The sequence below is a fragment of the Heloderma suspectum genome, chromosome 10 (assembly GCF_057233095.1).
Source record: "Heloderma suspectum isolate Gila_16-S chromosome 10, 16-S_ref, whole genome shotgun sequence".
Classification (NCBI taxonomy): domain Eukaryota; kingdom Metazoa; phylum Chordata; class Lepidosauria; order Squamata; family Helodermatidae; genus Heloderma; species Heloderma suspectum.
Window position 1 is genome coordinate 6,715,952 of NC_139467.1, and position 24,405 is coordinate 6,740,356.

A 24,405-nucleotide genomic window follows, 5' to 3' on the forward strand; every position below is an offset into this window, starting at 1 on the left:
GCCACACCAGTCCCCATGTTTGCTCAGTGTGATCATAGCATTTTAGAGCTGGGACTTGGAGGTCATGCACGCCAACAACCTGCTCAATGCAGGATCAAACTACAGCACCCGATGGCCGTCCAGCCTCTGCTTTAAGACCTCTGAGCAAAGGAAAGCCCACTGCCTCCCAAGGCAGTTGATTCTGCTGCTGAACAGCTATTCGGAGGCTTCTCCTGCCGTTTAGCCTACATCTGCTTCCCTGCATGCTCCGCCCAGTGGTTCTAGTCGTGCCTTAAGGAGCAGCACAGTCCTGGATACAAATACTCCCAGGGAAAAGAGCTGCTTGGGAGAAGAAGCCTGGAGGAGGATGACCTACTTGAGCTCTTGAGCAATGGCGGCGATTTGTTCCACACGGTCCTGGTGAGCCGCCAGGTCACTCTCGAAAGCCTCGTGCTTCCGGATCAGGGCTTTGATGTCTGACAGGGTGGCAGTCTCATAGTCCTTCTGCCTCAGCATGGCCTCTTTACCTGGGGTGGAGAGAAAAGGCAGGCTGGTCAGATGCTATCAAGGGAACTGCCCAAGTAGCCCCCTGCCCCCACCCGGCCCAACAGGTGGAACACACAGGCCTCCCATGGAGCTCATTCCAAGAGCTGGCATAGCACAGCAGCTATGAGCCAGGAAGGGCCCCAGTTCAAATCTCACCTCAGCCCCACAGACACACACAATCAACGTGACCTGAGGCAAGCCACCATTTCCCCAGCCTCAACCCCTCACCCTGCCATGCAAGGATAATACACTGAGCCTAGGTTACAGGGTTGTTTTTTCCAAGACAATACAAAGCAACTTGAAAGCTTGAAAGAGATGCTAAGTATATCACCGTCAGAACTTCAGATGCTGTCCAGCATGCCAGGATATTTTGTAGCCCTAGCACCCAGCTGCCAACTTCGCTCGGCTGGATATCAAGAGGCAGCTGGCTCCCTGCTCCAGCCATGATGCGAACATGTAGAGCACTCTGCAGTGCGTCACTCTGAAGCACCATCTTCCCAGGTCCATTTGAGCCATTCACAGCACCAAGCGTTCTGCAGTAGCCCCTTGGCCAGAATCATCTCCTACCACTCCCACCATGCACCCCCAACGCATATTGGGATATTGTTCCCAACGTTCCTAGGAAGGCCTGTGCTGTGCTGGGGGTGAGACACCAACAGCAAGTCTCTTCTGGAGCAAGCCTGACCTCCCAGACTAAGGCTGCAGCCGTGGAGGAGCTTTGCTCCTTATCACGGGTCAGGGAAGTGGGAGGGACCAGGACTGCCTGCACAAAGGGGGGAAGCTCCTACTCCTGCTGCCGTTACCTCAGAGCTGCAGGCGAGCAGTGAAGGACTTGACACAGTGCTTGGAGAGGAATGGGGATGCTGTACCCTCAGTTTCCTCTGCTACTGCCCAGTTTCTTCAACCAACCTGAGTTTTACTTTAAGGACAGACACACATACCTTCTCTCCCACATCCATCTGGATCTGAAGCACAGACAGATGGCTGCCACGGGTGGGATCAGCAAGAGGCCTGGAGAAGAACTTTTCCTATTGCCATCTCCCCCCGTGCCTCTTGTGAGCCTCTGAGCCAGCATGACCAGAGCACTGCACTGCCCTTTATAGAAACCAAGAACAACGCTTGCACTAGTAAGACAAAGCCTGCTCTGGGGAGGTGGTGCATCCGCCCCCCTGGAGGGGTTTGCTGCTGCAGAAAGGGTGCTTCTCAATCCAGCCCTACTCCTGGATGCTCAGGTGGGCTGCTGTGGGCAGGAGTGCGTTTGCTGGGGAGCTGGCTGCACCCCTTCCTGGACAAAGCAGATCCAGCCACTGCCACAGATGCCTTGGTCACATCCAGCTTGGGTTACTGCAATGAATTCTACTTGGGGCTGCTTCTGAAAAGCATCTGAAAACTTCAGCTGGTGGAAAATGCGGCGGCCAGATTGGTTTCTGGAGTCTGCTTCGCTGATCGTATTACTCCAGTTTTGTTTCATCTGCACTGGCTTCCAGTTCATTTTTGTGCACAGTGCTGGTTTGTATTTACAAAGCCCTAAGTCAGGGGTGGGCAACATGTAACCCCCGCCATCCCGATGGTTAATTATTTATTTTAAATGGCATCCTTAGCAACTACAGCAAACTAAGGGGGTTAAGCTGGTCTTGTTTACAAGCTAAATTTGACCCTTTTGGCACTCCATAGCCACTACGGATACCATTTATGAAAAAAGAGCTTTTTTATTCTTACGGCACTTGCATGGTGTGTGTGCGCGTGTGTGTGTGCGCGCGTGTGTGTGTGTGTGTGTGTGTGTGCGCGTGTGTGTGCGCGTGTGTGTGCGCGCGTGTGTGTGTGCGCGTGTGTGTGTGTGCGCGCGCGCGCATGCGCGCACGGCACCAGGGGAGGGTCTTGGGGGTGAAAATGGCAACTGCCGCAGTTGCTCACCCCTGCCCCGAACAGTTAGAAAGTAGGGATGCCTGAAGGACTGCGTCCTCCTGTATTACTCCACCCACCCATAATATTCAACATCAGTGGCCCTACTATGCATCCCACTTTCAGAAACACGCATGGCTGGGGGACACAAGGAAGGCTTTTCTGTTGTGGCACCCAGTTGTTGAACTCCTTTCCTTAGAGAGGCATGGTCGGCTCTATTTAAGCTTCAGGTGTAGCTATTAAGACCTTTTTATTCCACTGCACTTTTAATGTGATTTAACGTTTTTTATCTTCCTGTTTTTAACGGTTGTTAAACTTGCACTTATTATATGATTGTTTTAATTACAGCATTTATTACTTTAATGTGTCTTGGTAATTTGGGAAGCCGTTTTCAATTTATAAAGAAAAGTAAGGTAGATACTTCTAAATTAAAAAAAAAAAGTTTGGTTGCCTGAAAAAGCAGCCTCTTCATGCTCCACACTCTGCCTCAATAGCTGTTGCTCACGCCCACGGCTGTGACTCCTGGGGACAAGTCTGACTGGTTTCTCACTCGCGCTCCCAAGGCAGACTCTGTGGCCACCTCAAGGCCCTGGCAACAGCATCCCTCGAAGGGTCACTCACTGACTGGTTTCACCCACTTCACTTCCCACAGTCCTTGGGCGATGTGGGGCTCCTTAACAGCTGCTCGAGCTGACATGTGCTCTTTCATGAGCTTTGCTACATACACCCCCCACTGCTCCTTCAAACAAGGCCCAGACACAGGAAATACACTCTGGGCTTCCCCCAGCTACACAGGAAATAAGAGAGTTCTGTAGGATAGATTCCAAAACGTGGAGCTATTCCTTGGGCCCTGGCGGATTTCTTTTGGGTCATCCTCTGGTTGGGATTCTATTGCCATCGCCATTGTTCCACTGCCCCTTTCCCAGCCTCAGCCTGGGGGGCCAAACAAGCCAGATTGGCTAGCAACCTGGCACATTGCTGCAGTTTCTCTGTTCATTCAAAAGCTATTTGGATTGGGAGCAGAAAAACTGCTGGAGCTTCGAAAATGCTCTTCTTTTCCAATCAGCTGTTCCCCGGGACACGCTCAGCTTGGAAAATTCTTGCTTGGCTGCCTGCCAGCCAGAGGTCCAGACAATTGAAGAGTTGCAAACTTGTATGGAGAGACTGAGCCTCGGTGCTGGCTGGATGCAAGAGGCCTAAGGCAGAGTGGTTTTGCTTTAGACCAGAGATCCTGTCTTTGTGCCACGAGAAGGGCTGGAGTGAGCCTTCAGGAAATGAGCTGTTGTGTCGAGTACATCCACCACTCTATAGTCCCTTGAGGTGGGGACACCCTGTGCGGCACTGATCCAACCCCTCCACCCCCACCCCGCTTTCCTGCCAATACATGAGCAGTGATGCATTGGGATTCCCTGAGCCAGCCTGTCCTGTCTGCTGACTGGCATGGGGAATCCCAGGTACAGCAAATGCAGTTCATAAGAACATCAGAAGAGCCCTGCTGGATCAGACCAAAGGTCCATCTAGTCCAGAACTCTGTTCACACAGCAGCCAACTAGCTGTTGACCAGGAAGCCATAAGCAGGACATGAGCGCAACAGGACCCTCCCACCTGTTCCCCAGCAACTGCTGTACATAGGCTCACTGCCTCTCATACTGGAGGCAGCACATAGCCATCAAGACTAATAGCCATTGATAGCCTTTTCCTCCAGGAATCTGTCTAACCCTGTTTTAAAGCCACCCAAATTGGTGGCCATCACTACATCCTGTGGTAGTGAATTCCATAGTTTACCTATGCACTGTGTGAAGTACTTGTTTTAACCACCCTAAATAATTTGATGTCTTCCACAAACTTGGCCACTTCACTGTTCATTCTTAATTCCAAATCATTTATGAACAGGCTGAAAAGCAACTGGTACTAATACAGAACCCTGTGGGACCCCATGATTTACTTCCCTCCATTGGGAGAATTTACCATTTATTCCTACTCTCTGCTTTCTGTTCTTTAACCAGTTACTGATCCATAAGAGGACCTGTCCTCTGATTCCATGAAGTTCGCTCAGGAGTTTTTGGTGAGGGACACTGTCAAAAGCCTTCTGGAAGTCCATGTAAGTCCTGGAAGTTTTGGAAGTCCTGGTTGTGGGCCACTGGTTGTGGGTTTCCCGTGGGCCACTGGTTGGCCACTGTGTGAACAGAGTGCTGGACTAGATGGGCCCTTGGTCGGATCCAGCAGGGGTCTTTTGATGTTCTTATGTTCAGAAGCCTCAGTACTGCCCAGATTGCATAGCTGGTACTCTGAACCCTGACCAACTAGGCAAAGGGGGCAAGTGGGAGGCAACATTAACTGCACCAGGCTGCAGCTGCAAGGAGGGTTGAGAGAATGTCTCTTTTTTTAATGGAAGCATGCCTCCCATTTTAAGCCAGAAAAACCACCACACTCTCTCCAGGGTTAACAAGTGTCTGGGAAGCCCTCCTTGAAACCAACATTATGAGGCGAGAAAGCAGGGATGCTGGCTCACCATTTGAGGCCTGGATGGTATCCCCACTTGCTTCAGCCACTTTCAGCTACATCCCTTCGTGTGGAGATAAAAGCCTGACCCACAGAAAAGGATCCTTTACTGCCTGATCCTACAATCTACTCTCCATGGCAAGATGTGCATAGGTTGAAGTGTGAGTCCTGTTCACCTCCCCCTCTAGCTCCAAAGAAATCTACAAACATTACTAAGGACTAGAAGCTTGGCTTTTAAAAAAAGAATGGCAGTGGAATTTCTCTGGGAGCCCAAATTCCTCATCTAGATTCTGCTCTTGGGTGGTGTTTTAAGAATACATGCAATCATGCAGCTTCAGTGCCCTGCAGAGTTCCTTGATTAGCCAAAGCAGAATTTCACAAACTAAGTCTAATTATGCTAATTTGCTTCATTTACTGAGGTCATGGGATTCATCTGTTCTTGGATTTCATTTCTTTAAGCACAGCCTAGCTTATGCTAATTCATGTTTCACACTGAGCAAACACAGTCTGGTGCCAGCAACGTCTATGTAGCCAGCCACCAAAGGAAAAGCCTCATATAAACATGGAGGGTGAGAGGTTCTGAGCTGTCCCTCTTGAACACAAAGAGGAAACTCTCTCCCCTTTGGCTTCTGAAAGACCTCAAGTTTCTAGGCCACATGACTGCTGAGAATCTTAATTTGTTGAAAAAAAAACAAAACAGATGACGATAGGATTCCACCTAGGCCCATTCTAAACTGCACCAGAACTCATTCTCCAGAACAGGGCTTCAGTGCAAAGAGAACTAGAACAGCTAAAAGTGGCTTGGGGCTGTCAGGTGTTAACCGGCAAAGCAGTGGAAGATGCCATTAAGGGCAGAGCTTGGCTACTTCCTGAGCTCTTGCCTCCTTTGTCTGCAGCGTCCAGGTGGGATCTTAAAAGATGGCATTTCCAGTACCAAACGAGTCCCCTCCGCTTTTCCCTCTCCCACCTCCAATGAGCTGCTCAAAGACACACTATGCCTCCCATAGCAACTGCCTGCCTGCTTTGATGGATGAACCCGCCATGGGGAGGGGGGGAAGCAGCCTGGAGAGTGGGGTGGGGGAGCAGTTCCCTTCTCTTTGCTGCAGAAAAAGGAATTTGCTGTGGATCGGAGGGTGCCCAACAGGAAGCTGCAGGGACGTTGATAACACTTTCCCCACCCTGGGCTGCACTAAGAATAGGGCCGGTGACAAAAGGATTCCAGGAAGAGAAGGAGGTAAACAAGTTAAACACAGTCTTGGACCAGGAGCAGCAGCTGCCGCCGCCACCGCTGAGAACTGGAGCCAGCAAATGGAGAGGCTCCACAGGGCTCCTCGACAGTCTGTGGGACAGGGGAGCCCTCAGGGTTTGCAGGCTTCTGGTTTTGGAAAGGCAGCAGGGAGGGGGTGCTGGGAGTTCCTTCTTAGATGCCCTCAAGTAGTAGTGTATTTATCACCACAGTCCGGGTGGCACTGCAGCACTCCAGATATCTGGGGTGTGGAATCTCAGACCTGAGGACCAAATCCAGCCCTCCAGGCTTCCCCATGTGGCCACACCCCTTCCCCAGGCCCCACCCCTCTCTCCCAACCACCAATTGTTCGGTGCTTTGCCAGCTTTTGTATGTCCCCCCTCCCCTCCCCCCCCCAAAACCTCTGAAATGCCTCTCCTAAGGCTTAGGTAATGTCAGTAAGAGCTTTAAGTCAAAATACGTTGATATTTTTGGCCCCCACCCACCACTGGAATGCTGCCCCAAAGAGCCTTCCCGGAATTGAATTCAGCCCTTGGGATGAAAGAGGTTCAACACCCCCTGCTCTATATGAAGCTGCCTTGAACCAAATGAGACCACAGGTCTATCCAGCCCAGTATGGTTTGATCTGGCTGGGAGCAGTTCTCCAAAACTAACATGGAAGCTACCTGCATGGAAAGCCTCTCGAGATGCACCCAACAGCATGTGTGTGGTGTTACTCCACAGGAAGAGGTATTGGGTGTAAAGAGGTACTGGGTGTAAAGAGGTACTGGGTGTAAAGAGGTACTGGGTGTAAAGAGGTACTGGGTGTAAAGAGGTACTGGGTGTAAAGAGGTACTGGGTGTAAAGAGGTATTGGGTGTAGAGCCCTGCTTGTTCAGAATCTCAATTTTCACTGTTTCTAGCCCTCATGGCTGCAAAGAGATGCCTTAAAGTGTATGGGCAATGCCTGTTCCAAAGCCCCAAAGATAGATTGATTGATTGATTTTCTATACCGCCCAATAGCCAAAGCTCTCTGGGCGGTTCACAAAAATTAAAACCAAACAACACACAATAAAACAATTTAAAATATATAGAACATTAAAACCACAAAAAAACCAAAGATCTAAATCTAAAACCAAAGATGCAAAAGAATTCCAGTGGTTTAGTGTTTCGGGCTCCTTCCTCCTCACCTTGACTAGCAAAGCCAGAATTATGAAAATAGGAGACATTTTCCCAACTGGCTTCATTTGAGTAACTTGTGCAGGTCAAGGAATTCCAGCTTCTCTTGGCACTGGATCTAAATTTCAGTGGAAAGTTCTGCAGGCTTTGCATGCAGAAAGCCCCAGGCCCCTCCCCCTTCATCTGCAGTTGAAAGGATCAGGTGATGGGGAAGTCCATTCTCTGCCTGAGACCCTGGAGATCCACTGCCAGCCAGACTAAACCAAACTGGGCTAGATGGATAAATAGCCTGACTGAGACAACCACCCAGGTCCTGTTTTGGAGAGGGTTCAAAACTCTCCATGGTGTATAACATGCGTTAAAGTAGTTGAATTCTATGATCTGTATAAACTGTGAAAATTAAACCAATTTCTCCCATTGTGTGCAAAGCAATCTCCATTTTTAAAGAAGTTTTGCACCACCCCTTCTTAAAGGGAGTGGCAAGACCCCTGCAGTCCTGCCCCCAATACTAAAAATCTTATTTAGCTGTAGACAGACAATTCAGCAGGCCTCGGCCACATGCTTGCAAGTATATTTTTGCATCCATAAGAACCAGGATCTTGCTCCTCTGCCCTACCCCCCCAATACAAATTGAGATGTTCAGGAAACAGACTTCTGCAGCTTTCAGTCTTGTGGCTTTCCTCCAGCACTTATTTCATTTATATTCTGCTTCTCTACCACATGCTGCAGTAATCCAAGAACCACATGAAAAGCAAGTAAGCAAGCAGTGCACACGTATAATTGAAAACTAACATTAAGGCATAACAAGACAAACAGGAAAACTAAGTGCAGCAGGAGATTGACAGAACTTAGAAACAGCAGACCACCAAGCAAAGAGATCTCGGGGTGGTGGTGGACGGCTCAGTGAAAATGACAACACAGTGTGTGGCTGCTGTGAAAAAGGCAAACTCCATGTTAGGCATAATTAGGAAAGAAATAGAAAGTAAAACTGGCAATATTGTACTGGCCTTATACACATCTATGGTGTGACTACACTTGGAATACTGTGTAAAGTTCTGGTCACTGCACCTAAAAAAGGATATTGTAGAAATGGAAAAAGTGCAGAAAAGGGCGGCTAAAATGATCAAGGGGCTGGAACAACTCCCCTATGAGGAAAGATTACAACATCTGGGATTGTTTAGATCAGAAAAAAGGCAACTTAGGAGAGACACAACAGAGGTTTACAAAATTATGCATGGTTGGGAGAAAGTGGATAGGGAGACATTTTTCTCCCTCTCTCAAAATACTAGAACCCAGGGTCATCCCATGAAACTGACTGGTGGGAGATTCAGGACAGATAAAAGGAAGGACTTCTTCACACAGTGCATAGCTAAACAACAGAATTTAGTTCCACAAGATGTAGTGAGGGCCACCAATTTGGATGGCTTTAAAAGGGGACAAATTCATGGAGGATAAAGCTATCAATGGCTACTGGTCCTGATGGCTCTATGCTACCTCCAGTATCAGAGGCAGGGAGCCTATGTGCACCAGTTGCTGGGGAACCTGGGCAGGAGGGTGCTGTTGCACTCATGCCCTGCTTGGGCATTCCTGGTCGACAGCTGGTTGGCCACTCTCTGAACAGAATGCTGGACTAGATGGACCCTTGGTTTGATCCAGCAGGGCTCGTCCTATGTTCTTATTAAAACCTGGCTGAATAAACAGGCCTTCAAAAAATGTCAAAAGTGGGAAGAGAGGGAGCTCAATAGATCTTCCCAGGGAGGGGCATGCCACCCTTCTGGAGCCCTGGCCCTTGTGCTCAGCCACCACAATTTTTGTGATGAAGGATTAAGAGCTTTCATGCTGATCTTCAGGCTGAGGGTGGCAAAGTCCACTTGTGGTGAACATCTGTCCATGCACAGCCTTGCCCACACTCTAACCCATTACAGCAGAAAAACAGTATCCAGCAGCTACTTGTACTAAAGTCCCTGCAGGCATAAAAGAATAAAAATAAAACAGGACTTGTCAGGTAGGATCTGACCCCAGGTTCTAGCCCAGCACTCCATCTCCAGCAAAGAGGACAAGATAGAAACAGCTTCCTTCCCTCCCACCCCTCCAGTAATATGCTGGCCTCTGAATGCAAAGAATAAGGCTAATAGCCAACTGGGTTGTCCTCTGTGAATTTATCTAATTCTTTGCTAGTGGCCATCATATCCTGCAGCAATGAGTTCCATAGCTGAATAGGCACCAGGTGTTCTTTGCTTCAGACTGCTGGCCAACCTCTTTTTCAGTCTCTACAACAAGGCCACACACACAGAGAATGATGCTCAGAGGCTGCTCTGAACATACAAAAAGCCCCAAACTCTTGCGATTTAGAAACCTGGTTTGAGCTGATGTACACAGGTGAACTGAAGGTTCTTCCTGCCCTGGAGGGGTTGTAGTTCGCTGGTGGAGCTGCTGCTACTGGAGAGCTGCTGCTACTGGAGAGCTGCTATCACTCAGCAATCGCCCACTGGGTTACATGGTCAGACTCTAAATAACGTAAATTTAGGTGTTCATTTGTTTCCCACCAAAAGCTTTAATCAATCAATTTCTTCACCTCCTCTTCCTACCCTATCTCCACATGTCCTACCCAGAACCACATGACTCCATTCTGCATTTTTAATCATTTGTGTCACTTTCAGAATCCAGGGAAAAGCAGAAACGGATCACTTCTGCATAATGTGATCTCCCCGCCGCTGCCACACACATGCGCATGCATGCACATGCTGCCCTAGCTAAACATTCCCTCCCTGTCCCTTACCCCAGGGGTCCCCAACCCCCGAGCCGTGGACCGCTCCCGGTCCGTGGCCTGTTAGGAACCGGGCCGCAGTAGGAGTGTGGGAACCCCCCCTTACCTTGGGTCCGCAGGGGGGGGCGATTCGTCCCTCCCCCCGGCCCCAGAATCCTTGCTGGCCCTGGCCAGCTCCGCTCTGTGGTGAGTCCGCGGAGCTGCCAGCCAGCTCTGGCCCTGTTCTTTGTAGTAATAGCCTATTACTGCAAAGAACAGGGACATAAATGGCGTCCGCATAGTGGACGCCATTTGCATCCCAGCGGCTGGACGTCCGCCCCTGGCTGGAGCCGGCCGGCAGCTCCGCGGCGAGTCCAGGGCCACCGAGGATTCCGGGGGGGAGAGGGAGGGATCCCCCCCCATGGACCCAAGGTAAGGGGGGTTCCCACACCCCTACTGCAGCCCCGTCCCTAACAGGCCACAGACCAGTATCCCATTCCCCCCCCCCCCCGGTCCATGGAAAAATTGTCTTCCATGGACCGGTCCCTAGTCCCAAAAAGGTTGGGGACCACTGCCCTACCCTGTCTACAAAAGCAACATTTTTTCCAATACAGAGAAGGGAGATTAGGGTGTTTTTCTACAGAATGAGAGATGCAGCTGCCATGTTGGAAGGTCTGGTCCTTGTGCCTTGTTGTCAGGCTAGGAAGGCAGCAAGACTGGAAGAGGTCAGAGCACGATGTTAAGAAGACAAGACCATCCCTGGACAAGCATCCTGCATTGAGCAGGGGGTTGGACTCGATGGCCTTATAGGTCCCTTCCAACCCTACTATTCTATGATTCTGTGAAGCCCAGCTCTGCACCATGAAAAGGGAGATGCATCCATGCTTCTTCCAAAAGCACATGACTGCCGCCAGGGAAGCTGGGCCATCCTAACTCTGCAGAGCATGCACAAGCAGTTAGTACTCCACTAGTACAACCCATGCCTTTGTCAGACTATGCCAAACAAGGAGGCCCACTCCTGTGCAAAAGGCTCCAACTCATTATGCAAGGAAAACTGTTCCTGGACTGTACCACTTTAGACTGCATGACAAAAGTAAAAGATTCTGACACATAGAAAAACAACATTTTGGGAAAAGGCTGAGCTACAGCCTTTCTCTTTCTAACACGTCATTTCTTTCCTAACTGCTGGAGGTTTTAAGGGGGAGGAGCACCTGCTTCACATGATCTCCCCAACCCCAAGAATAGTTTTACCACACGATGAGCGTCGCTTCTTATTTTGCCTAATTTCTGCAAGTTGTGGGAATTTAGCTTTCTTGGTGCAGAATTTGAATATTTTTTTTTGCTTAAGAGTGCACACAGCCCTGTCCAAGGTTGCTCTAGCCTAGTCCGATGCCTCTAGCCCAGCAGCAGCCAACCTATGAAAGGAACAGTCAAATACAGCAGGTGTGACTTGGTCAGGAGAGGCAGCAGCCAAATAGACAATACTGTCATGCTAAAATTGCTTGCCAGTGAGCCCCTAGGAGCCTGCCAAAGGGCTCCTAGACTTGAGACATTTCCAAGGGCTGGGTCAATTGGGGACTACTGGGAGGGCCCGTAGCTTGGTGCTAGAGCACATGCTTTGCATGGGGAAAGTCCCAGGTCTGGTCCCTGGTACCTACAGTTAAAAAGGATCTCAGGCAGCAGGGTTGGAAAAGACTGGCTAAGGCCTTCAAGACCTGAAGTTAGGCAGAGTTGATGCTACTACCTGGCTACCTGGAGCAATGGTCTGCCTCAGCAAAAGGCAGCTTCCTGTGTGTCCTGTGTCCCTTTGCTCACCTTCAGTCCAGGATTCATGGATGGATGCCTTCTGCCTGAACTTCTCAGCCAAGTGGTCCAATCTTTCCAGCCTCCGGATCTCGTTCAGCAGCCATTCTTCATAACCTTTCTCTGCCTGCTCCAGGTGCTGCCAGCCATTGTTGATGTCCTGGGGAGATTTGGGGAGATGAGAAAGTCTTTCAGCAAAACCACTAGGTATATTAATACTTCTTTACACTTTTATCCTGCTTCTCAACTAAGAAGTTCCCAAAGAGGCTGCAAACATCTATTAAAAACTGACATTACAGAACACAAATTCCACAATTAGAAAAAATATTCTAGTTGTCAACACCATACAGCACCTGCTCAACCTGTATACTTCTAAAATAAACTGATTTCACTAGTTTCCGGGACTCTTGTTTCACAAGGAAGCTCATACATCAGGGATGGGGGAACCTCTGGCTCTCCAGATGTTGTTGGATTACAACTCCCACCATCCCAAAACATTGACCATGCTGGCTGGAGCTGATGGAAGCTGGAATCCAACAACATGTAGAGGGACAGAACTTCCCCACTCCTGCCATAAGCAGACAAAAACTGGAACACAATAAGACCGATGAAACATTAAAGGAAAAAGAGTCAGGGCAGCAGCTCTTCTCCCCCAGTGGCAGTTGCCATTGTTATGAAGTCTGCAGAAGTGAAAACATGGGTTATAAAGTCGCATTGTTTATTGTTATACAATAAAAAAGAAACAGAAACAACACAAATGATTACAAAATCAGTAACAGCTTTTAGTTGCTTTTAAACATTGTTCCAATTGCCTTGAAGGTGGCTACACACCCACTGTGTATATTTTGACCAGGGAACTGTAGGTGTGTCAGGTGGGGAAATCGCATGGGGTTGAGCAGCCTATTAGAAGTCTTCCATGCAGTCCACAGATCACCTCCAACAGGACTTCAGCAAGTCAGCCCATGGTCAGCCTGCCACATCTGGTGCCTGCCGATCTTGACCATACAGAGAGAAAGGGCTTTAAGTGGCCAGCTGAGGTTCAGCACCCCATGCTCTGCAGTTTAAGGGCAGCAGCCAATTGGACAATAGGAACGTGACTGTATATGCCGTTGGCCGATCTCTCTTAGATTCAGGTTCAGTTATACATGCTTAGTATTACCGAACCGGAATCTAAGAGAAATCAGCTTATAGAATCATAGAATAGTAGGGCTGGAAGGGGCCTACAAGGCCATCGAGTCCAACCCCCTGCTCAATGCAGGAATCCAAGTCAGAGCATCCCTGACAGATGGCTGTCCAGCCTCGTCTTGAATGCCTCCAGTATGGGAGAGCCCACCACCTTCCTAGGTAATTGGTCCCATTGTCGTATTGCTCTAACAGTCAGGAAGTTTTTCCTGATGTTCAGCCGGAATCTGGCTTCCTGTAACTTGGGCCTATTATTCCATGTCCTGCACTCTGGGATGTTCAAGAAGAGATCCTGGCCTTCCTTTGTAAGGAGACCCAGCTTCAATTTCCCACAAAGCTCGGACTGAGAGGCAGGGACCGGCCCAACCCAAGCGCAGGATGGTTGCGAAGATGAGAAAGGGTGGGGACACTTTATGGTGCCCTTGGAGGAAGGCTGTGGTAAAGACATAATAAATAAATAGAACCCAGGCATCCTAGCTTCCAGAAATTAGAATCATAGAATAGTCATAGAATAGTAGGGTTGGAAGGGGCTTACAAGGCCATTGAGTCCAACCCCCTGCTCAATGCAGGATTCCAAAGCAGAGCATCCCAGACAGCTTAATGGGATACACTGCTTCTGAAACACTCTGTGTGCTGAGAGAGTTTGGCTTGCATAAGGCTATGTAGTGAGTTTGTGGCAGGAGTGAGCTTTAATTTGGGGACTTCCTGATTCACACCTCCGTCTTTGCTGCTTCTGCTTCTGTGTAATCAGCTGATAGCCTTACTAATCTTGCCACTGGGGACTGGCGTACCAACAGCACCAACCAGGCTCTAATCTGCCTCTTCAACCGCCCAGCCGGGCACACTCACCGAAACCATTTTCCCCTCGGAGGGCATGAAGGCTGGCCGGTTGCTCAGACGCAGCTTGGTCTGCAGGGTGTTGAAGTTGATCTCCAGCTGGCACTTCTCCTGCACCTTGGGGGGCTTGTGCACCCGCCGGTAGTCGCGGAAATCCTCCAGCTTCTGCTGCATCTCCTGCATGGTCTTCTGAGGAACACGGTTTTCCAGCCAGGGGACGGTGCGTTGAATCCACTCCAGCAGCTGAGGATATTGGGGGGAGGGGGGAGAGGAGATACAGGGTTAACGACAGGGAAAACAGGAGCCCAAGGGACATGGATAAAGGCTGCCTGTCAGCCTCCCCAAAGCCAAGGCACTGAGTTGCTACTGAAAGGTAATCCAGTGACTTTTGAGATCCCTTCCAACTCTTGCAGTTCTACAAGGTTGTAAGGATCTACAGCTGCCCATCTCCGTCCTGCCCCACAACCCAGGAATGATGGGCAGAAGCTGCCCAAATCCAGCTCCAGGATCAATCTTGGAGGTCCTTCCCAGCCTTGCTACCCGAGACACTGGGGCCTTGGGTACACCATGTGTGTGCCCTACAGCCCACCTCAAGAAACACAGCTGGCTCAAGGCAAGTGCTGAAACAGCAACCCTCAAGGCAGCAGCCAGGCCAGTCTGTGGCTGACCGAGCAGCAGGCTCAGGGCATCTAGACAGACGCTGAGAGACAAAAGGGAGACCAGTGGCTAGAATGCAGAGAACGGTTGCTCTCTGCACAGTGGCACTGCTGAGCTTGTGATAAAGAGCAACGCTTGCTCTCAGTTGTGGCTAAGAGAATGGGAGCCAGCCACGGGGTTGCGTGCGGAATGGACCCCACCTTCAGCCTTAGCCACAGGTAAGGGATATTATTTATTTAAAAATATTTACATTCTGCTTCCCATTTAAAAAATCCCAAAGAGGTTTAGAATACATCATTATAAAAGCACAATGACATTAAGGCGCGTTATCGTCGGCATCAGCATTTAACAGCTGGTAGGGCCAACCCATGTTCCCTCATCACCAGCGTTCACCACCTAGCTCAGCCTTAGTGACCGTGGTCCCGATGTATCTTCTAAGGGGTGCACGTGTTAGAATTCACTTCCGGGAGGAAAATGAGCATGTGATCTGGTGGCCTGCTCCCAATTCCTTGGCCACAGTTGAGAGCTAGTGTTATATCTGGTCCACAGCCAGAGCGTTCCATGGAACTGCTTCCCTGGCTCGACACCTCCATTTCTGAAGAGACGCAAGGGGCCCAGCACCTGCAGAAGAGAAGACCCTTCTGCCCCTTGCGGGAGGGGCCGCCAACACTTACGTCAGAAGCCAGCTTCTCATAGTCTTCCATCAGGTGCTCGTTCTCCTGGTTCACGGCCAACACTTTGCAAATCCTGTTTGCAGCTGTCTCGGCCTGGAGAAAAACACAGAGAGGAAATGGTGGTCGAAGGGATATGCAGTCCCACCCCTCCCAAATTTAGACCTGCCTGAAAGTAAAGGAGAACCATGAAAAGGAGGTTGTGACAGAATGGCCTGCAGAACCCACCAAGTCCAGCAACGGGCAAAGAGAGAGCAGTTTCGAAGTAAAGCCAACAGGTTTAGATCAACCCTAGTGGCAATATCCAAGCACTCCCTGGAGGCTGCAAGGGCCACTTCCCCTTCCCCAACGCCTCCGCTGCCCCAGCAAGATGTCTTATTTAAAGGGAAGACAGCTCCAGCTTACCAGAAGTACAAGCCTAAAGTTACCAGTTATAGGCCAGAATAACTGCAAGCTAGGCATGAAGCTCCCAGATTGATGAGAGATCTATATTTCCTTATGTACATGATTAAAGTTCCCATGAAATGAATTACCTGACCGACCAACCTTTGAGCAACTGGATAACTAAACTGGCACAAGTGGATTCTTCCACTGCATTTCATCCTGTACAGGTGACATTGGCCCAGTTTGATACATGTATCTCAAATTAAGCCAAGGTATGCATGAGCCTGTTTTGTCCTCACACTGCCCCTTCCCACCTCCCTTCTTGGTGTGCTGTGATTCAATGCTTCTTTGCTTAATTATAGTTTCCCATTACATCTGAACTGAGAAACTATGGTTACTGCGATCAGAACAAGCCAAGTTCTGAAATAAGCTTCAAACCAGTTTCAGATCCTGCGTTGTTTGATACGGGTGACCAGAGTTTCCTAGTTTGGCTGTTAACAGTAAACTATAGTTAATTAACCTAGGAAGTGTGCTGCACAGTGCACAGAGAAGGGACTGTATGAGGATGGAATGCACGGGTTGGGCACCAGACTTGTGTATATCTCGGCTTAACATGACCAGGCTGACATGTTCTTGCCTGTGAACTGGATATCAGCTGAAGAAGTTTAGATTTAGCTTTCGTATTATATTTACTATTATGGTCATTTGCAAAGTTTTTCTATTACACTGCTTCACTGGAGGGGCTTTTTCTTGCTGTTTTGTGAGCATTAATTTCTTTCCCCTCTTCATTCCATTATGTGGTACTCCACAGTTTTTCAGTGGAGCATTTTCAGTAGCATGCTCAGACATCAGTGATATTCCAATGAAATTGCACCTCAATCCTTTTTAGGTTTCCCAATGAGTATAACCCAGTCTATTCTATATTTATATCACGCTTTTTGGCTTGTAGAGCACTCAGAACAGCTTGCATAAACTCAAAAATGCAATAAAAGTTTTAAACAATGGGTCAAAAAAATGTAAATTTAAAAATGATGCAATATAAAAGCAGAGGTGAACGTAAAGATCAATTTAAAAACAGCATCAGAATTACACATTAAAAAGCATGTCAAAATAGGGAGGCTTTCACACTGTATGAAGTTGCCTCTGACTTGCCTAGAGTGGAGAGACCCCTCCAGAACGTACAATAGCCTGGCTTACCAGAAAGCAGGAGGGAGAAGAACTACACAGAAGCCATGGGATGGGAAAAGTCAGGAGATCAAGTACCTTGCAAGGAGCAGAGAGAGTCCAAGGGAAGGAGATGGAAGCCAGACATCAACAGAAAGGGTGAAGAGGGTCTATAGAAGGGTGGGGAGAGGGAGAGAGCCATGGAAGAAATGAGTTGCCAACAGAATAGGATATTCAAAAGAAAAAAAAATACTTGTTCTACTAGGAAAAAAACATTACGCACTATGGGATGTCTCCACCTACTTGCCCCTATCCTTCCTAGGGGATTCTTCCCATGATTTAGAAGGCTGACTTGGGGGCAAGGTTGGGGGAAGGAAGGACCAAGTTTGGGAACAGGAGACAAGTTTAGATGAGTCACAAGAATACTGGGAGTGGGGGGCAGCTGTAGCGCTGCAGAGATGGGCGATTCCCCCCCCCCCGGAGTATTACTGACGACAGAGATTGAAATGGGTTACACAACTCTGTAGATTTTTTTTTTTTTTACTTTATTCTTAGCCAGAGCTGAAAGGCGAGGTGCTTGGTGGTGGCTGTGGGGATGACTACAGCATATCAAATCATTTGGAGTTGCTCTTTTGTTCTTCAAGTGTGAGGAAAGGGCACTCCGGACATGCTCAAAGCCACTGATCTGCCACTGAACACAACCTTGACAGAAGGAAAAGCCTGCTTGCACACCAAACTTCCCTGCATGCTGTGGTCCTTTGGGAAAGGCCCAGATCCAAATGCCATAGCCTGGTGAAGGCCAGGAGGGAGGGCGGCTACAGGAGGAGGCGCCTTCTCAGTGGCAGCTCTCTTGTTGTGGAACACAGCCTGCGGCTCTGATGCAGCCTTTACAAGGCTGGCGAAAGCATTTTTGTTCTGGAAGGCCTTTGGAGGACCTGCAGCAGGGCTTGAGCTAGTGACCTGATTGAAGGCAACAAGCATGGGGCAGGAAGGGCATCAGGCCAATTACGGAAGCCTCCTTGCACCAATAGGCTAACGTGGGTCAGCTGATACCCCCTGACCTCTAGAAAAGCTTCCGGGTCAAGCTTGCTTAGCAATCTGAGCAACAAGGAAACCCGCGCTTCCTGGCCCTGCCTCCCTCAGCCGCACAGGTGCTAGGCCTGAGAGCTGAGTTTTATGGGGTTTCGCTCATTTTATTTTGAACCATATTCAGAGTAATTTACATAAACACCACTGAGTGTTAATCGGGGAAGAAGGAGAGGACACACAGTTGCAGTCTGTAGAATTAAAAAATAATAATACTGTCCCCCTAACCTGTATCCCTAGTATACTCTGTATGGCCTCCTACAAAAAAATGAGTTGTAGTTCTGTGGTGTCAGACACCCCACTTCAAGCCCATAGTGATTTATTTATTTTTAAATGGAGAGGGTCTTGCTAAAATAGCAATGGGTCAATCAGACCCCAGTCAAAGCTAAGTGGAGGAAAATGAAACACTGCATGGCCAAGGTACTGGGGGTTAAAAGGTTACCAGCCTGGGAAAAAGCTCTATTTAACCACATAACTGTTAAGACTGGAGGTCGATTACAGGTGTCAGCTACCATCCCAGTATAGTTGTACCCACGTACTGCAAGCAGTAATGTGTGTTTTCTGGAAAATTTTGAATTAGCCCCCAAACTAGGTTAATCTGCACTGGAAAATTTTCAGCTTGCATTGGAAAATTTTCTGATGCCCTAGAGAGTACCCTCATTTAGTTATTTCTTTTGCTTGCATTTAGTAAACAACGCTAAAAAAAGTACGCCATGTTATTTTTTTGTTCCAATACACCACAAGTATTTGACCTGAAATATTTGAGAGGGGGCATTAAAGCACACATAATGCAAATCATATATTGCGTGTTTTGTTTTGTTTTTAAATGGAAAACTTGTAAAAATTTAAAGATAATAGCATGTATTATGCTATTAAGCATGTAAATTGTTTCAATTTAAGGGAAAAACAAAGGTACTGGAAAGTGTTGACACACAAATACATTTTAACAACCCAAAGAGCTGTGCATGATGTACAGACAACCACTCATCTACAACTCTGAAACTTCCTGGCTTCCCTAATATTTTATTTGCAATTGGCCTCCATTCACTGTTACTAATGAATTTATGAAATGGAAAAGTTTCTAGTAAAGCACTGGGAAAATTTTGGGAAAATTTTTCTAAAAATGTTCCACCTCACATCATTGACTGCAAGCCAGGCATGGACAAACTTTAGGCTTGCAGGGTCTCCTTTGTTTTTTTCCTGGAGCCTGGCAGTCCGCCAGCTGGAGCCCAATGCAAAATGGTGGCTCAGAGATGGAGCCAAGCACCTCCAAGGAGCCAGACGTTGGTATGGCCTGCGTATACAAGTACAAATCTACATCTGAGCAACTACAGATCAAGGATTCTAACAGCCTAATTGTATGTATGGGGGGGTCCTTTCTGTTGCTGCTGCTATTGTTAAACAACTGGGAGTCAGAAATCTCTGATGATCTTCAGTCTATAAGCACCAGAGGCTGGTGGCTCCATTGTCAGTGGGGCGGTGAATCCACTCCGGGTTTCAGTCAGAACTGGTTCTGGCTGGTTCAGTTCTGACTAGTTCTGACTGAAACCTGGAGCGGATTCACTGCCCATTGACGTCGGAGCCACCAGCCTCCACTGAATCTACTGCAAACCACCCAGTAATCCATCAGCAGATAATGATGTACATTCTGCACACCCTTTGCTGTAGACAGGCCTCCCCCAACCTGGCGCCCTCCAGATGTGTTGGACTACAGAGTCCACCGTCCCCAGCCAGCATGGCCATGTGAAAGGCACTGGGTTGGGGGAGGGTGCCGCACTCAGTACTTCTCTGACATGGTTACTTAATTGGGCCTACTTGACCCGAACGCCCAGTTAGCGAAGTGTTGTTGTTGTTGTTGTTCAGTTGTTCAAAAAAAAAAAAAAGCAATTAAAACTTGGGACACAGCTGTAACTCAGCTCGCGGCCAGCTAATGCAGCATGCTCACATACAGCCTGTCTAAACAATGCAGTTGCTGCTGCGAGCCCATGAACACAACACAGCGAGGCATGCTGGAGACCGCTGGGGCTGCTATAAGGCGGCTGATCAATCCCAGCTGATGGAGAGAACATGCCAGCTGAGCTCCCAAGCCTGGGATCAGACACAAAGGACAATAACAAAAGGAGACTGGCGAGGCCAAAAATTCACACAGTCCATGCCCTCTCACACCTCGGTCCCGCCCCCCCTGTGCACACCCAGAGGGAGGGCCTGTTTGTGAATGCCATGGGTGCGATCAAGTTCAGGCTGCAGGGCAGGGGACAGGCAGGGTGGACTGTCCCCTCCAGCGGGGGTATGTACAGAGATGGCTGGCCAGAGAACAACAGTCCCATTTTCTGCCTATAAAGGATTTACACATTTGGAGCCAATAAACTAACACTCACCTTTAATGGAAAACACTCCACTAAAGCTCTGTGGCACATCTAACATGTTAAAACACTGCCTGGAAGAAGGAGGAGGAGGAGGAGGAGAAGAAGAAAAGGGGAAAAGGGAGCTCCCTCCCACACACCCCACAGTGCCTGCCTATTTAAAATCTGGGTGTCTGGGTGAAGTATTTTCTCTCCCGATATTATGCATGGCTCTGCTGTTACGCTTTCCATGCCGAGTGGCTGAGATAAGCTTTCAGGACTGGCTGGCAGTCGGATGCAGTCCGTGAAACTTTTGATGTAGAAGTTGCTTGCAAGCAGCTTCCACTCTTTCATGCAACCTGACACAGTGCCAAGATTCTGCCCAGAGTTGCCAGCAAACCCAGACATGTCTTGCCAGTTGGGGTGTGCAGGTGCATGCCAGGGTACTGGGGCCCATCTCTGAAAGGACCCAAAGGATCCAGGCCTTCCCAGAGGCCCTAAGTCTAGCTGTTCATCCGATGGCATCACGAAAGTGCGCCAGGGCCTGCAAGCCTCCAAGCCTGCCAGGCTCCTGTTGGTGCACACAGAGCCTTCCCTGCCTCCAGCCTTCACTGCTGGGAGTCTCATAATTAATCCAGTGGAAATGGATTAATTACTGGATTGGGGGAAGCTTGTCTCTATTTGGGGAATTGAGGGCATATGCTCAAAATCACTTACTGTGGCTTAATTATCCCTAAATGCCATCAAACCATCCAGGCGATACTTACAATAAAGTTGACCACAGTTTCCTTTTCTTATCAGTTTCAATGGATAAGGGAAGTGAAGAAACTAATCTGCATCAGTGGTTTGCAAGTATCCTAGGCATCCTCAGCAGGAGTGCAGAACCTCTTTCAGCCTGAGGGCAGAACACAACTTTGGAGAAGCTCTCAGGGGCCTCATTCCAACGATGGGTGGGGTTCAAGACAAAAGAGGTGGGTGGGCCAAATATACCAGCCTATTTTACCTTAAAGCTCTTACTGCCAGTAACTAAGCCTTCTGGGAGGCATTCCAACTTTTTGGCATAGGGGGAAAACTGCACAAAGGCCAGGAAACTACCAAACAATTGGTGATTGGGGGAAAGGGGGTGGGCCCAGAGGAAGGGAGCATGGCCTTCTGGGGAACCCTAGTGGGCTGGATTCAGTCCCCAGGCCTGAGATTCTGCACCCCTGGTCTTCAGGTTATCCATGGTTAGCTAACATGGTCTATGAGGACAGGATCTTGAACTGGACACTGAAAAGGAGTTTCAAAGATCAAGACAACAGCATGTTCTTCACCTGTTAAGCCCTATGATACCTTGTGATAAACCAGGTAATAGAGCCAGTAGAACGAATGGTTTGGGGATGTTGCTTTTGCAAAAGCTCTGGGTAGGATACTTTTTATTTATTTTAACAAGGTTAGGTGATGGGGAAAGCAAGAGCAGAGGACTTTTTAAAAAATAGGGGACCAGTGACAGACAATCTGGAGGGCAGCCTTCCCCCAGCCAGGTGCTCTCCAGATGTGTTAGACTGTACTTCCCATCATTCCCAGTCAGCCTGGCCACTAACAATGCTGGCCAGGAATAATGGGAGTTGGAGTCGAACACCTCTGGAGAGCAGGTTGGGGGAAGGCTGGCCTAGAGGGTTGGACATAGATCAGGGAGACTCAGTTTCTCAGCTATGAGGCTCCCTGGGTGACCTTCTCTCAGCCTAACCTACCTCACAGAGTTGTTGTGAAGCTAAAAAGGAAGCTATGGCTGAACAGCAGCCAATAAATAGAAATAAACAGGAGTGGGGACCATGTGCCCTACTCCCCACCCCCAAGCTCTTTGGAGGAAGGGTGGGTTAAAAATTGAAATCATCATAATCATCTGTGCATGAGCCGAGATGATGCATATAGTAATTTGACATGGAGGGACACCGATTACGCTTTCTGGAAGTAAAATGCCAGCTGAGCAGGCTAGCAACCTGGCCATAAGCAACAGGAACGACGTTACAGCTGCAACTGTGGACAGGGACAGTTGTATTTGTGTGCAGGCCAGACGAAAGGACAGGGAGAGCTATATGATGAGCTATGATGCAAGAGGCCAGCAGATCTGAGTAACCTGAGGCAGGGGGACTATGCAGAGCCTGGCTCAGTAGATACATTTGCCATCATCTAGTTCCATGCTACAAGAAGGCAACAGGCTTGTGTGTAATCCCAACGGGAAAAGGGATAGGAGTGAGAAGGGATGGGATTGACAAGCAAAACATCTTACGAGAGGGCAGTGTACTCTCTATGCAAAAAAATTAAACAAGTCAGAATTCTGCACCAGCAAAGTTAACTTCTGCACCCTGCATAAATTATGCAAAGCAAGCGAGTTCACATTTATGAGTGTATTTTTCATAATTTACTCTGCTCCTGCTAGTCATTAGGAACAAGGGGCTGTGGGCAATGAAATCTGATAGGACTTGGAAATCCCCTCAGAAGCCAGAGTTTGGTGAGATTTTTCCAGGCATTGCTCAGATACAATCAAGCTGCTCTTTACAACAATAAGAACGGGGACCTTGTTTTAAAATGTAAAGTAAAAGAAAAGAAAAAGAAAGCCAAGTTTCTCAGGTTGCTGGATTTTATATCCAGTCCTGCTCTTGCATATCATGATGGAAGGAACTGCACAACACTCTACCATGTTTATCATTTCAGGCAGACTCATCCCATTGTCCTCAATTGCTACAGGACCTGCAGAGATCACTACTTTATCAAGACTCAGCCCACACTTCAATCCCAGATGCGAAGTGGAACATTCATTCAACAGTACCTGTGGCCAGAAGGAGTTGCGCACACCACCTTCATCAGATGTTTACTCTTAAACTCCTGGGATGACTGAGAATACAGAATAGGCTCTTCCCCTAGCTATAGAGCAAGTCCTATCCAAGGGTGGGGGGAGCGTTAACAGCCATGTTTGTGTGGCCATTTTGACAGGCAGAAGAAACAAGACGCAGAGATTTCATTCCAAGCAAAGCTTGCCAGCTTAGGTCCTCAGGGTCTGTTCAGAGAGTCAACAACATGCCCTGGAAATTCCACTGTCCATATAATGCATTAGCTAGGACTTGAGTTTCAGCGGGTTTCTCCTACGGTTAAAACTCAAACAAATCTAGAAGTTTCTTTTCATCTGGAGAATTTCAGGGTTTCAACTGGCAAAATGTCTCAGAGGGTTCCATGCATCCCTAGACTGTCAACCAGATTCTGACTAATTCAAAAGCATATGTGGCGGTTCCAGTTCAGGTGGATCCTCGGTGTAGGTGTGTTGGGGGGGGGAGTGGAAGAGAGAAGCAGGAGGCTTAGATAAAATGTGTGAAATTCCCCAAGAAAAGTCACCATTTCCTAGCTAGGTCTAGGTTTTTTTGCACCTGTAGGATGCCCTAAAAAGATGAAGAGCCCAAAGACAGGGTTGTGCACAGAGATGTCGTCAGCATCAAAACATTTCAACATTTGGTCCCCATTTCCTTCGAGTGACCCAAAGGCAGACATGAACCATGTGCAAGATGGCTAAGAGAAGAAAGTTCCCCCTTCCTGGTCCACTGCTACAAAAAATGGCTTGGACCAAGCCCACCAAGCACCCAACTTTCTAGCCTAGTTGAGCCTTCTTCACAGCCCCTTTCATGCTAGTACAATGCCATGCTCCAGGAAGTTGATTAGGAAAGATGTTAGTGACAGCTTAAAGTAGTCAGATACCTTTAAAAGCGGCAGTGAGCAGCCCTACCCAGCCAAAGCTCACCTTCTGAGCCCCCGAGAAAGCGTGATAGAAGCAGGAGACGTAGGTCATGATGGCCTTTTCATCGGGCCTGAGCGTACCTACAATATCTGCGCAAGAGGAAAGAGAAAAATGGAAGCAGAGTCAAGGGCACAGTGCAAGATCCTCTGGGCCCCACTCTGACATGCAGCAGAGCCGGGGTGGGGTGAGGGGGGCAACCTTTTGCTCTAGATACAGACCCAAATCTCAGCTGGGACAGGGCTCTGCAGCTCCTTAGCTCAAGGAGCCTAGGGAAAAAAAGGTCCAAGAACCCTCTGAAACAAAGCTCCATTCTGTTCCTAACCCTTAAGAAGGGAGAGCTCTTGAAACTTAGGGCTGCAAGATGAAACTGATTTACCATGCAATCCTGTGCATGTCTACACAGAAGCAAGCCCTGTAAGACTGCAGCCTTCA

At 48.5% G+C, this 24,405-nt stretch overlaps 1 protein-coding gene across 2 annotated transcripts in view; it reads right to left on the reverse strand.

The window, feature by feature from the left end:
* ACTN4 (actinin alpha 4) overlaps window positions 1-24,405 on the reverse strand; it is a 114,955-nt gene that overhangs the window by 15,324 nt on the left and 75,226 nt on the right. Inside the window, exons 8-12 of one of the 2 annotated variants that reach the window (XM_084814869.1) lie at window positions 23,977-24,062; window positions 15,232-15,324; window positions 13,913-14,143; window positions 11,894-12,041; window positions 356-506 (exon numbers count right to left, since the gene is read on the reverse strand). In XM_084814869.1, coding sequence (XP_084670995.1) covers window positions 356-506; window positions 11,894-12,041; window positions 13,913-14,143; window positions 15,232-15,324; window positions 23,977-24,062 — 709 coding nt within the window. The remainder of the gene's footprint in view (window positions 1-355; window positions 507-11,893; window positions 12,042-13,912; window positions 14,144-15,231; window positions 15,325-23,976; window positions 24,063-24,405) is intronic. The other variant, XM_084814870.1, reaches the window with a different exon arrangement.